The sequence below is a fragment of the Exophiala bonariae genome (assembly GCF_035927105.1).
Source record: "Exophiala bonariae strain CCFEE 5792 chromosome Unknown scaffold_27, whole genome shotgun sequence".
Classification (NCBI taxonomy): domain Eukaryota; kingdom Fungi; phylum Ascomycota; class Eurotiomycetes; order Chaetothyriales; family Herpotrichiellaceae; genus Exophiala; species Exophiala bonariae.
Window position 1 is genome coordinate 268,613 of NW_027042502.1, and position 11,930 is coordinate 280,542.

Here is an 11,930-nt window from a genome sequence, read left to right on the forward strand (position 1 = left end):
CCCAGATCAGAAAAAGCTGCAGATACCTCTCTACTTCAATTCGACCATATAATCATACCACAAAATTTATGTTCATTATCCCCGTGCCGAGCCTCGTTTAACGAGAAACACTGCAAGGCAGCCTGTGGCTTTGAGAATCGACACTGCCTGTTACGACGGTCTAACGCACTAGGATCGACGCCAATAGGCAACCTGAATGGTCTGGCAGTCTTCCTGGCTACCTAGCTAGATCGCAAAACAATCACATTCATTACCGAAAGTTGGAATGTCCCGGGCACGGCTTAGTGTTGACTGCCGTAGAATATGGGAATGTCTGCAAGTCCTGGCGCTGTTCGCTTTTTTTTCTTTCCAGGGGTGATCGTGCACTCTACCCTTGTCAAGTTCGTATTAATACGTCACATGGACTTCGTACTGGCGACCTTTGCATGCACTGGAATGTAAACAAATCACAGGTCCGGCGTATGCCACCGAGTCCGCCTTTGTCCATATGGTTCGCACAAAGGTTCCAGTGCTCCACTTCTGGCCAACTGCCTTTTCTACAAAACACTTGCGCCGGTTTTATTTGAACCCTGACGCATGAGGAATGCTATCATGGACAGCATATTCATTGAAGCCTCGACGTTTGCGGAACTTTCTTGAATTAGTGGTTCAACTAACAGAGCTCGCCGACTCTTTGTCTCAGCTATATATACTGCTAGGGTTACGTCCATTCTATTCGACTCTTTCCAGTATTCTTTGGCTGGCATTCTCCAACGTCCCCGATTTTTTAGCTCGTGTTCGTGTCTATACTCGATGGGGGACTCATTGGAGGAGAGATTCAAGGCTAGAGAGTATGACCTTTCACATCCAGAAAGCCTTTTCGAGCTTGCTCCTAGCAATAGACGACTTCCTGAAGAGTGGAGGAATCTTGGATGGACGACTTCACACCGTTGGAGGGATCCACATGATGAATTATGCTCGGCCTGTGGTTGGACTACGTACGATCAACTCGGGTCCTACCTTCCCCGGGTGAGGATCACGCATACCCGTGGGAACTCTGGCTTATGGTCTTTGGGTTCTAAATGGTTGATAAGGGATCAACCAAACGATGGCGGACTCGGAAATGAGTACACGACATGGAAGTTTCTGCGCGAACAACCAGGTCTCAATATTCCACTGGTGAAAGAGATGAAACGTTTTACAGATCCCGAAGATCCCATACAGTTCACATTGATCTCACGAGCTCCGGGCGTGGAGTTAGCTTCGATCTGGTACACCTTATCTCCAGAACAAAAGTCTGGATACAGAGATCAATTGGTCAATGTCCTTAAACAACTCCGACAATATACGTCACCTTCTCCCCAAAAGATTAATGGCGATAAACTTGATGATGGTGTGTTGATCTGTAGGACCATTCATCCTCCCACCTGTTTTAAAATTGGATCCACAGATGAAGAATGGCTGGAAGATCTATCGGAAACAATGCGTGCTGGAATATCCGCTCAATATGGTGACTCTCAAGATGAGGGACTCGTTGAGAAGAAACTCCAGGAAATGAAGGACAACTTCCCAAGCGGAGCACCATATACTCTGACCCATGGAGATCTGAACCTCACCAACATTATTGTCAAGGATGACAAAATCCAAGCCATCATCGACTGGGAGCAGTCAGGATACTGTCCTTGGTGGGCGGAGAGGTATCTTTCCAAAGTTGCCGGTGGCGCCTATATGAACGAGCTCTTCGAAGGGGTTTGGGAGAAGGTACAGCCCGAAATCTCCGACAGTGCCTTTGCGCTGATCATTGAAAAAATTGTGCCGGTCCGCAAAGCTTTGAGCCGAGCGCGGGTATGGCATGACCACCAAAGACATGGCTTTTTGCGACCCCCTTTTTGCAAATGCAAGCCTATTGGTGGCATCATTAGAGCACAATTCCTTGAGCCGTTCACACATACAGTGGCAGATTGGAGAAATCAATCAGAGCCAGATACCATGGACTGGATCGTTAACGTGAGAGACCCAAAAGTGGACGAAAAATGTGACCAGAGTACTCCCACACCGAAACCGTCGCCAGCTTCGGCACCTTGGTTTGCAACAGAAGTGCCGCCCGGAAAAAAAGAATGAAATGATCAGGAAAACACAACGCACAAGATTGTCAGGTAGACGCATCCAAACTAAGCACTTGTCTTTTCTAGGCGCGAATCACACGGATGTTTGACAGATTCGACCTTTTCCCCTTCAACGGTGTGCTTGGTTGTTAGACTCTTGATTGTTACAGTCTAACACCAAACGGATTTTTCGCTCCTTGTGCGCCCCTGGTTTCTTTCGTATCTTAAATAGATCTAGGGGTAAACTTCCCACTGTACTATATCGGATTCTATTCAACTCCGTCGATCAGGAAGTCAGATCAAAAACCAGGATAAAGTCCCTTTAACCAATGTTAGGGTGAGGAACACATTTAGAAAACATATATGGATTTGCTTACGGGAAATAAATTCGTCGGCATCCAAAGTCTCGTGAACAACTTGGTGGAACAATACCAGATCATCCTTCCAAGCTTTTGTGGTGATCTTGTCGTTGTCGTTGGTGCTGCCGCCTTGGACCTTTTGAGTAGTATATCTACACTGTGCTCCTGGAACTTGCACGAGGAGGTATTTGCTGTTCTTGTCGCCAATAAAAACAGCAAATCTCCCACTATCATCTAAGCTTGCCAGGGCGTCATTGAAGAAGGATGTGCTCGTTCTCATGAGGGGTGGGGCTTCTGATCCGAATCCGTAGAATGTCCAGGTCAGCTGGTTTCCGCTCTCATCGATCGTTGGTAAAGTTAATGCGTTACAATATCCGCATTGATCTGCATATGATGGGTTTTGATGCGCACAAAACAAACACTCGAGACGACTGTATCTGGCCATTTTTCGAATATCGAGTCGTCTCTTCAACGCGCCGGCCCTTCTCTTATGATGTTATGTCCAAGATGCTTGTAGATTGGCATTCTATGAAGATTCTTGGGCGCGTAGTAGCATTGGCTCAATGTTGCCTCTTATAACTCATGATAATTTATAGTAGCACCCCTGCCCTGTCCCTCCATATCATGCCTGATAGAGATGTAGATCTCAGACTTGTGCAAAGTCGAGCTCAGAAACTTTAGAACATAGTCTCACATGAATAAAAGAAGAAATGTTTTCAATAACAAACGGGGTATCACTGAGACAAAGGCTGTGAGGCTGAATGAAACATGTAGAATAGTCAGTGAATTATTACAAAGAGTCCGAGATGAGATGATAAAGAACGATAGTTAAAGGTGTGCATTGGGTGTGACTCTACTCCCCAGAGCTTGGGATTCAGACTGGGCCATAGCTCTTAGACGGTTTCTTATCCAGAATCTCCGTTGCAAAGTAGCACGACGTTCTTTAGCCACCCACACAATGACAAGATGCCTAAATATTGTTTTTGTCGTGGCATCGCATTGTTCCACCATGCTTTGACTTGCTTTATTTCACCATAGGCTGTACCGAAATACCAAGAAAAACAGCTGGTAAGTAGATGGCTAGTAGAACACGGCTAATCTCTGTATATGACTAACTCATCAGTATACCTTACATGAGGGTGCATAGAAGAAGGATAAGTGTTCGGAATAGTACGAAAGGATATCCTGAACACTTACCTCGTTTGACCCTAGGTACTATTCTGAACACTTATCCTTCTTCTATGCACCCTCAAAGCGTGTCGAAAAGGGGTCAAAACTAGTATAATTTGGCTACAAGATGTGTAGCATGTAGCAATGCAGACGACATAATTACTATTAATAGTATTTTACATTTCTCAAAGACATTTACCTGAGCTGTTTGCGTTACTCGACTAGGCTTAGAATATATCGCTTGAAAAGTCGTCCTGGGGCATTGAGACTTCAACTCGTCTGTCCCTTAAAGAATGGGTACCGTCGTACAAGATTCCGGTCTCTCTTTGAATTCCAACATTGTTAAACAGATTGACTGTTCCAGCAATGGAACGAGGGAAGTCAGTCAAGCTTGTTCTAGCCTGCTAACTGGTTTGCTGGTCGGAAGGGCAAAGAGTGAGGAGCGGAGTCTGGCTGATTTCTGCGTTACATAGTCGCCACAGCATTGATACTGATTAGGTCAAACCTCTTGTATTCAAGTCTCTCTGCAGCCTGAGGTTGGATATCTCTAGCCAATCTAATATTTCAGTTTTTCGCAATGGTCATGAAGGCGCCCTCGAAGACCTGGAAGAATTGGACACTATGAGCATACCTGGCAGCGATTTTCGTCCTTTGAATCGTCCTTCTCAAGTGATGACAGAAGTTGATGAGTTGAAGATAAGTTGGAAATACCCGAGGAGGTTGCTTGTGCTCAGGCCAAAGAAATCCCACGATACAGTGGCCATGTCTTCCATCCGTAATGTCTGCAGGTGACTGAATTCTTTTTGATATTGCTTGGTTTGAGTTATGGTACTAAGGTCGCTTCTTACAAGCGTTCAATGCCATGCCGTCGCTTCTGGAAAGCATAAGCTTCCGAGCTGGCAAGCAGTATCAAGATATGGTCATTGAATACCGAGTCGAAGCACTGACAAAAAGACAATCCAGCCGATAAAGACCTTGAAAGCTTGAAGCAGTTGCTACTTAACCGAGATCCAACTATTCATCTTGAGGTGCTTCTACGCAACAGCGAAGACCTAACAGATGGGACCAAGTAGTAAATCATAGCATGAATATCCAGCACCCATCAAGGAGGACAGTGGACAGAAGAAGCTATAAGAGGGTTATTACGTAGGCAGTTTGTTGGGCTCCGAGAGAAGAAACATGAGATATGATGATGCGTTAGTATCGTACGAAGGTGCGGGGAGGATGATCTAAGCCAAGGGAATATGTGAACCCGGCAATTGAGGAACCCACATCCCTTCGATAGAGGAGGTATACATCTTCGCCATGTAAGTGGGTTCAAGAATAAGGATGATATATCTTTGATGGCACCCGGCTTGACAGCGGAAGTGAAATCGTGCAAACTCAAAACATCCATGAACCTGTTATATCTTCTACTACAAGCTACTAGTTCCTACATAGAACCGGGACATTGATACCTCGATAGATCCAGGTTTCGAGGCTTGAACATTCTCCAAGCATGGAGGGCCAATGCCAATGCGGGGCCATCAAATTCACAACCCCGATACCACGCCCTCTCAAGGTCTTTGTGTGTCATTGTCTCGAGTGTCGACGACAGAGCGCATCCGCCTATGGCATCTCGGCCATCTTCCCTGTCTTCGAGCCATCATCTGCTTCCACAGGACCATTGGGATGGGAAGACACCGACAAAATCAGTGTGTTTAATCACATCACGCCTAAAGGTCGCACCAAACGTTGCTATTTTTGTAAGAGCTGCGGGACGAGACTTATCCATATTCATGAGGGTGCGAAGGCTTGTGCCGTCAAAGCTGGCTGTTTAGAAGGCATTGGACCCGATATGGTCGCGGGTGCGACGCATATCTGGACTAGCAGGGCGCTTGTCCCAGTGCCGGAGGGGAACGAGGCTTTCGAAGAGGATCCACCTTCATGAGGACAGAATAGACAACGACAAGTGAGAAGGATTGTGAGGGACGCTTGAGAAAGCGCAGTGGGGTGGGGTTAGGATATCAAAAGTACTTCCATTGAGCAGTTTCCTGACATGATTGTATGCCTGAGTTATGTTTGGCTTTAGGTCGGTCCAATAGTTTGGAGCATTCGCCTCGATGGGATTAATGCTATGGTGTAACTTTTGTCTTTTCGTACAGTCATTGCGTGCCCTTTGTACAATAAGTAGTGGTGGTAGATCCCACTGTGACCTGAAGGATACCTGGCAAACTCCTCTCCGTTCTTGAGATGCCTTCCAGCATATCTGTTTGCGCTGCTCACTTGTCTATGTCAAGCGATTCAACTTGTACTGGCCAACACACCTGCGGTCTCGGCTTGTCCACCATCTGCCAAAGCATCGCGCTCTGCTCTCCGTCTTCTCTTCTCAAGAAGGATCTCTTTCCGCTGTTGCAGGAGTTTAAATTGTCTGTCTTCCACCCCCTTCATCCAGTAGCCAAATGAACCGCCCACGCCGGCGAACAAGGGATAGACCCATAGGGCACCGCGCTGGAAGAATGGCCGCATTTCAATGCCAAGTTGGAGGAACCGCGTCGCAATGCCTATGGTTGCAGCAGGGTTAGCGCTTGCTCGCTATGATGGTAGCAGTCCGACAAAAGAGCAAGCCAGAAAGTGATGCGATGACCTACCGAATCCGGCCCAAAATAGAATCTTGTGAACCATGTTGAAATTTTGTGTATATGAGCCTGATCTTGCTTTTTTCGTGCCTTTCAAGTCGGAGTTTCACAGGGAGAGTGAATGGGCGCCCTCGGCGCGGCGGATGATCTTAAGTCAATTTGAAGCTCTCCTTGAGCTATTGCAGGGTATAGAGAGGGTCCTGGGAAAAATGGATGCCTGTTTTCGAGTGCCTTGTTGTTGTGTCGTGGTTGTGCCCGGAAATTGGGATTGCTGGGGTCTCAATCCGTGAAGCTTGCAAGTTGCATGGATATGGGATGGGGATGGGGCACGATTGCAGTCAGGGCTTGGAGCGAATCGAGACAAACTTGATTATTTTGCTGGACGGGACGGAGAATAATGTCTCCGTAATCTGCACTTTGTCCGCTAAACTTCCGCCCTACACCAGCTACAGCGCAACTTTTAGACGCGACGTGTAGCCTACAATTTCCAGTCCAATCGCGTTGAGTGGACGAGTCTCTATGAATTCATCAAGTGCGCAGTCCCACCTGCAAGTTGATATTCGAGGCTGGTTCAGCGCAGTATCTGCACTGTAACACCTGAAGTACCTCATCTTAATCATGGCGACCACGAACGCCGTGATGACTGATGCTCCTTCGATGGGTGTCGAGTCCGCAGGTCCCTTCTCCCTCCGCCAGCGCTTCAAAATCTCAGATCTACCTCTCGTCAAAGAGAAGCGTTCCGCCATTGACACCCTTCTTCTCAAGTTCAAGAAACAGGGGGGTTACGATAGCCTCCGCAAACAAGTCTGGGCTTCATACAATACTTCCGATGCAAAGACTGCCCTCACACACCAAATTCACGCCATCGCCGATGCGGAGATCGAAAAGGACACGAATCTTCTCGCCCGTGAACGTGGCAAGGCTGCAACACTCATCCAGGGCGCTGTCGATCGCAGTGGTCTATATCAAGATGTGGAGTCAAGAATTGACACAGAAATTGCCAAACATTTATCTATGGTTCTAGATGCTGTCCGGGAGATTCGAAAAGCAGATGTCGGTCTCGAAATTGCTGCGCAGGAGGAAGCGCAAGGCAGCAAGACAGATGATCAGTACAGAAAAGAGACAGAAGGTCGGACCGTTGAGCGGGAGAAAAATCGGGCAAGAATGGATCAGTTGCTTCGAGAAACAGCTGAGCTTAAAGCTAAAATAAAGATGGAGGAAGAAAGGAAGCGCAAAAAGGAAGAAGCTAAGCGTGAAGAAGAAGAGCGGAAGAAACGCGAGGCTGAAGATGAAGCACGGAAGCTTGCGCGGGAAAAGCGCAGGAAGGAGGAGGAAGAGCGTGAGGCAGAGAGGATCAAGGCTCGAGATGAACGACATCGAAAACGTGAAGAGGAGAGAAAGGAACGTCAGGCTCGGTATGAGCGAGAAAGAGACTCGGAAAGAGACCGTGGGCGTGACCGTGACCGTGACCGTGATCGCGATCGATCGCGGGACCGAGATCGAGATCGGGATTCCAAACGAATTTCGACGCGGCGGGATTCATATCAACCATCTCATGACAAAGAAATGAAAACACCTGCGACTGAACAAGAACTTGAAGCCGCTGCACTTGAACTACTGTTGAGCGAGGGCAAAAAGCTAGCCGAGAAATCCAAAGAGCGGCGAGAGTACGATTTTGAGAAATCAGAAATACACCATAGCTCCCGGAAGAGTGCAGGGACTGATCACTATCCTAAAAAGAGAGAGAGATCGCGAGACAGCTATAAACGTGGTCACGAGCGACGAAGCAGATCCCCTATCAAGAGAGCACCAATCCCTCAGCCGTCGAAGTTAGAGAAAGCAGATCCTCCTCGCCAACGAAGCCCCAGCAGAGATCGTGAAGAAGGTGAAACCCAAAGCCAACAAGCCTCTCCTGTGCCTGTCAAAGACAGAGAAAAGGCTCCAATCCGTGAACGCAGACCTCGTTCAGCATCGCCTGCAGGAATCGACCGGTACGTCCCAGGCGGTGGTACTCACCGTACGGCAGAGGAGCGAGAACGCGATCGGGACCGCCGCAAGGCGAGAGATGGTGATCGCGATCGCGACGGTGAATCACGAAGAAAGATCGATATTCATCGCGCGGACCGAGATAGAAGTCGCGACCGGGAAGGGGATCGCGACAAAACCCGTGATGAGCCCAGACGAGATCGGGATCGGGACCGAGACCGGGACCGGGACCGAGAAAGAGATCGAGGTCGCGATAAAGACAAGGGCGACAGATATCGTGCACGAGACTATGACAGAAGTCGAAATCGGGACCGTGATAGAAGCCGTGACCGCGAACGAAGTCCAAGGCGTCGAGACGACGATCGCCGCGATACCAGGAAAGAGGCCGGACGTGAGGACAAGAGAGATGATCGAAGAGACGACAGAAGAGACGACCGCAGGGATGATCGAAGAAGTGACCGTCGGGATGACAAGCGAGATGACCGACGGGGTGACAGAAGAGACGATCCCCGCGACGACAGACGTGATGATAGGCGCGATAGCCGAAGAGACAGAGACAGAGACAGCCGCCGCGATAGAGAGAGAAGTCCTGGCCGACGTGATCGAGATCATGTTCAGATTGATCGGTATGTACCTGGACGCTAGGAACGTCAAATGGTGAATCATCAGGTTGCAGTCAGTGATCGCTGGAGACCTCCCGGACGCCCAAATGGGGCTGAGGACGATTTTGACGGGGTTGAAAAGCCCGGCATGGTCGAGCCTGCATCAAACAGCTTCTCTGAATGCTTGCGATAGCTCAACTCAATATGCGACGTGGGTCGCAAGTCGGGAGAAAGACTCGAGAGAATTGTCCGCTCCAGGATGAGAATACTCCGCAGATTGCTCCCCAGCTTGGTCCAGATTGATATATGAGTGAAAGCTGGTCTTCGCGAAAAGGACATTCCCAAGATATGATCGTGCTCTGCGACAGTTGTTAGCTCAGCAGTCTCCCAATGCCAGAATTTTCCCCATCTCTCACCCTGAGTGATGGCAGCCTGCAACTCGCCACCGCAGCACAGAATACAAATCTCCTCCCACAATTTCACCGCCCTCCCAGCTTCTGGCCGTACCCTGATCAACCACCGTCCTCCGTCGCGATTCTCTTCGTCCTCCCACAGTGGCTTGATCCCCGAGCGGAAGATGTGGATGCTATCCTTTTGTCGGATCTGGTTCCATGGCATATTGTTGAAGATGCGGTAGAATGCCGCAATGTCAGAGACATGGTCGATCAGCAATGTCAATCGGTACTCCTCGAATGGATCGGGCTTTGAGTGCCACACAGACCAGACATATTGGAAGGGAAACGGTCGCAGCTTTTGGATCAAGGCTTTGTGCAGTGAGGAAGAGCGGCGGGGTAGAGATGGTCGAGTCTCGGTCATGGCGTCGGTGTTGGCGCTCACCACTGGTGGTGGTGAGGCTGGCATGGTGGTTGTCATGTTCGAGAATGAACTTTTTTCGAGAGTACAAGCGAAGTGAATCTTTTCCGAGACTGAAGAAGACGAGGTCCTACTCGCTTGAGACAGCTAAAGAACTACCCGCAAATGGTATTTCAGGAGAAGAGAACAAGAAGCATTCGAGAAGTCGTCGGGTTCACGCAATCAAAAAAATCCCCATCCCCCATGTCAGGTCCTTCTACCTTTCCCGCCTCGGGCAGCTGTGAACTTCACAGAGCAACCACTGACCCCAGGGCCGGGGGGAGTCGTCATCATTCCTTGCATAGCCGACGAACTTAGCGCCCACGTTATCGTGATTGTCGAGTCTTGCGAAACGTGAAACATTACATTTTTAGATAAAATGGTGGAACTCAGCTGGTGCCAGGCTGGATTTACGCGCTCGGTCTTGGGATACATGTTGGATGAAGGGCTCTTATTCGTTGGGAGGAAATGCGGCTGGATGGTAGTGCCGCTTCAAACCTAGATTTTGACCTAACCTTACTGGGCATATATTCTGCCGCTTTAACATCTGGCACGGAACTCTGGTGCTACCATCCTCAACGATATGTACTTCTTCGATAATGTATTTCCCTACGTCTAGCTTCAGAGTATTACAAGTCATGTGAATGTTCGCGGGCTGAATCATAGGAGAGAAGTGTAAAGTCGCGTTGTGACGCTTCCCAAGCCCTCAAAGTGGCGGGAACGAACCCGACCGAGTCAGAGATTTTATATTGCAGCCCAATTTCGAACGACGGACTACTCTCACGCAAGTCCAGTCATCTACGTCTACCAAATTACGCCCGGCATATACTAATACTTCTCACACCATCAACTCTTATCTCCTTAAATCAGATTTTACAATCGAATCAGAGAATCACTTTGGTTCCTTTGAACAATCAATCTAAGCCTGTGCTGGACGCAATGGCAACAGGCGGGCATTGTGTCAAACCCAAGGATGTTGTAGATGATGACGAAACCTCATCCTCAGGCAGTTCATCGGACAACGATGATGCCATTGAGGAGCATATCCCATTGAATCACGGAGTGAAAGAATCATCTTCGTCTCAGCAGATTCCAAACCTCTTGACAAGACCGATGGCAGGGCCGGCATCAGACCTAAAATCGCGATTGCGGGCGTTTCTCCCAGAAATCGAAAAGGCGAATTCCGAGTTGGAAGACGCTGACAACGTTAGTAAGCAAAGAATCGATAATGTTCCAGAGGACGAAGAGCATTATATCGAGATGAACCTGGAGTTAGGAGTGTTGACTGAACGCAAAGGAAGGGAGGAACATGGAGAACTCAAATTTCGAGAGTCAAGTTCAGAGGACGAGAGTGAAGATAATCTTGACGGAAGCTCCACAAAACAACCATTGCCAGTGGATGGTACTGCGGTATCACAATTGAAAGGAGAAAAAGTGCAACAGAAGCAGAGAAGCAAGATCGAGGAGATTGGGCCAAATGGCGTTTAAACGAAGTAACGAAGATGGATTTATCAGTTCAAAAGCTCCAAGCAGGAGGAAAAGTGTGGCACTATTAGCATGCCTTGGTATGTGGCAGTTTTACAAATACTCTGATGACGAGCTTCTGCTTGTGCGGTGAAGTTCATCGAACATGTATCAGTCAGTCTGATTTTTTACTGCAAGAACAAATTGAGGCTGGAACAAAGGAGGAACATGGTTCTGTGATTCTTCCGAGTCGCACCTGCCGCCAACTTCACAAGCCTGCAACTCCCCAAAAGATCGATATCGTCCATCCTTCCTCCACACAAACGGCTCGCACGTGCCGTTGACACGTCTACCACTATAAGAATCTCTGACAGTATGATAATTACTTAGGCAATGAGCTGGTGTCCTTTCAGAACAAGAGATCCCCCAGTGACTGTGGTCCACCGGTTCATCCGTACAGAAGATTGCCTGCAGCGACTGTCGTTTGAGGTACCCATTTCTCCTTCCACGTGGCAAGAATCCAAGCACTGCAGATACAACCAAGAAAGAGAAATGCAGTACTGGATCTGAGTCGAAGTACTACCTCATGAAAGAGAAGTGCATATCACAAAGCCAGTAACCGCGGACGCATCAAAAGTTGGGAGGTGTCGTGTCTGAGTCGGACAGGTGAATTTACCCATACCACCCGAATTATGTCATTGTTTGGATTTAACCCAAAGCGGCCAACCCTAGTCGCCTGCGGAACCACCACCTCCACTTGGTCTGCGACCACCTCCAAGTCTCTTCATCTACACT

General features: G+C 48.5%; 5 protein-coding genes across 5 annotated transcripts; 3 read left to right on the top strand and 2 right to left on the bottom strand.

Moving 5' to 3' along the window:
- Positions 1-946: 946 nt before the first annotated feature.
- On the top strand, positions 947-2,100 carry LTR84_007010 (uncharacterized protein; the record flags this gene model as incomplete). The annotated part of the gene is made up of 2 exons (XM_064850566.1): positions 947-1,008; positions 1,074-2,100. The coding sequence occupies 2 exons, from the start codon at positions 947-949 to the stop codon at positions 2,098-2,100; spliced, it is 1,089 nt and encodes a 362-aa protein (XP_064702635.1).
- Positions 2,101-5,896: 3,796 nt separating this feature from the next.
- Positions 5,897-6,277, bottom strand: LTR84_007011 (uncharacterized protein; the record flags this gene model as incomplete). Its single annotated transcript, XM_064850567.1, has 2 exons — positions 5,897-6,156; positions 6,244-6,277. The coding sequence occupies 2 exons, from the start codon at positions 6,275-6,277 to the stop codon at positions 5,897-5,899; spliced, it is 294 nt and encodes a 97-aa protein (XP_064702636.1).
- A 572-nt stretch (positions 6,278-6,849) lies between these two features.
- LTR84_007012 (uncharacterized protein) lies at positions 6,850-8,862 on the top strand (the record flags this gene model as incomplete). Its single annotated transcript, XM_064850568.1, has 1 exon — positions 6,850-8,862. The coding sequence occupies one exon, from the start codon at positions 6,850-6,852 to the stop codon at positions 8,860-8,862; it is 2,013 nt and encodes a 670-aa protein (XP_064702637.1).
- Positions 8,863-8,882: 20 nt separating this feature from the next.
- LTR84_007013 (uncharacterized protein) lies at positions 8,883-9,680 on the bottom strand (the record flags this gene model as incomplete). The annotated part of the gene is made up of 1 exon (XM_064850569.1): positions 8,883-9,680. One exon carries the CDS (start codon positions 9,678-9,680, stop codon positions 8,883-8,885), a length of 798 nt encoding a protein of 265 aa, XP_064702638.1.
- Positions 9,681-10,610: 930 nt separating this feature from the next.
- Positions 10,611-11,159, top strand: LTR84_007014 (uncharacterized protein; the record flags this gene model as incomplete). The annotated part of the gene is made up of 1 exon (XM_064850570.1): positions 10,611-11,159. The coding sequence occupies one exon, from the start codon at positions 10,611-10,613 to the stop codon at positions 11,157-11,159; it is 549 nt and encodes a 182-aa protein (XP_064702639.1).
- Between the last annotated feature and the right edge of the window lie 771 nt (positions 11,160-11,930).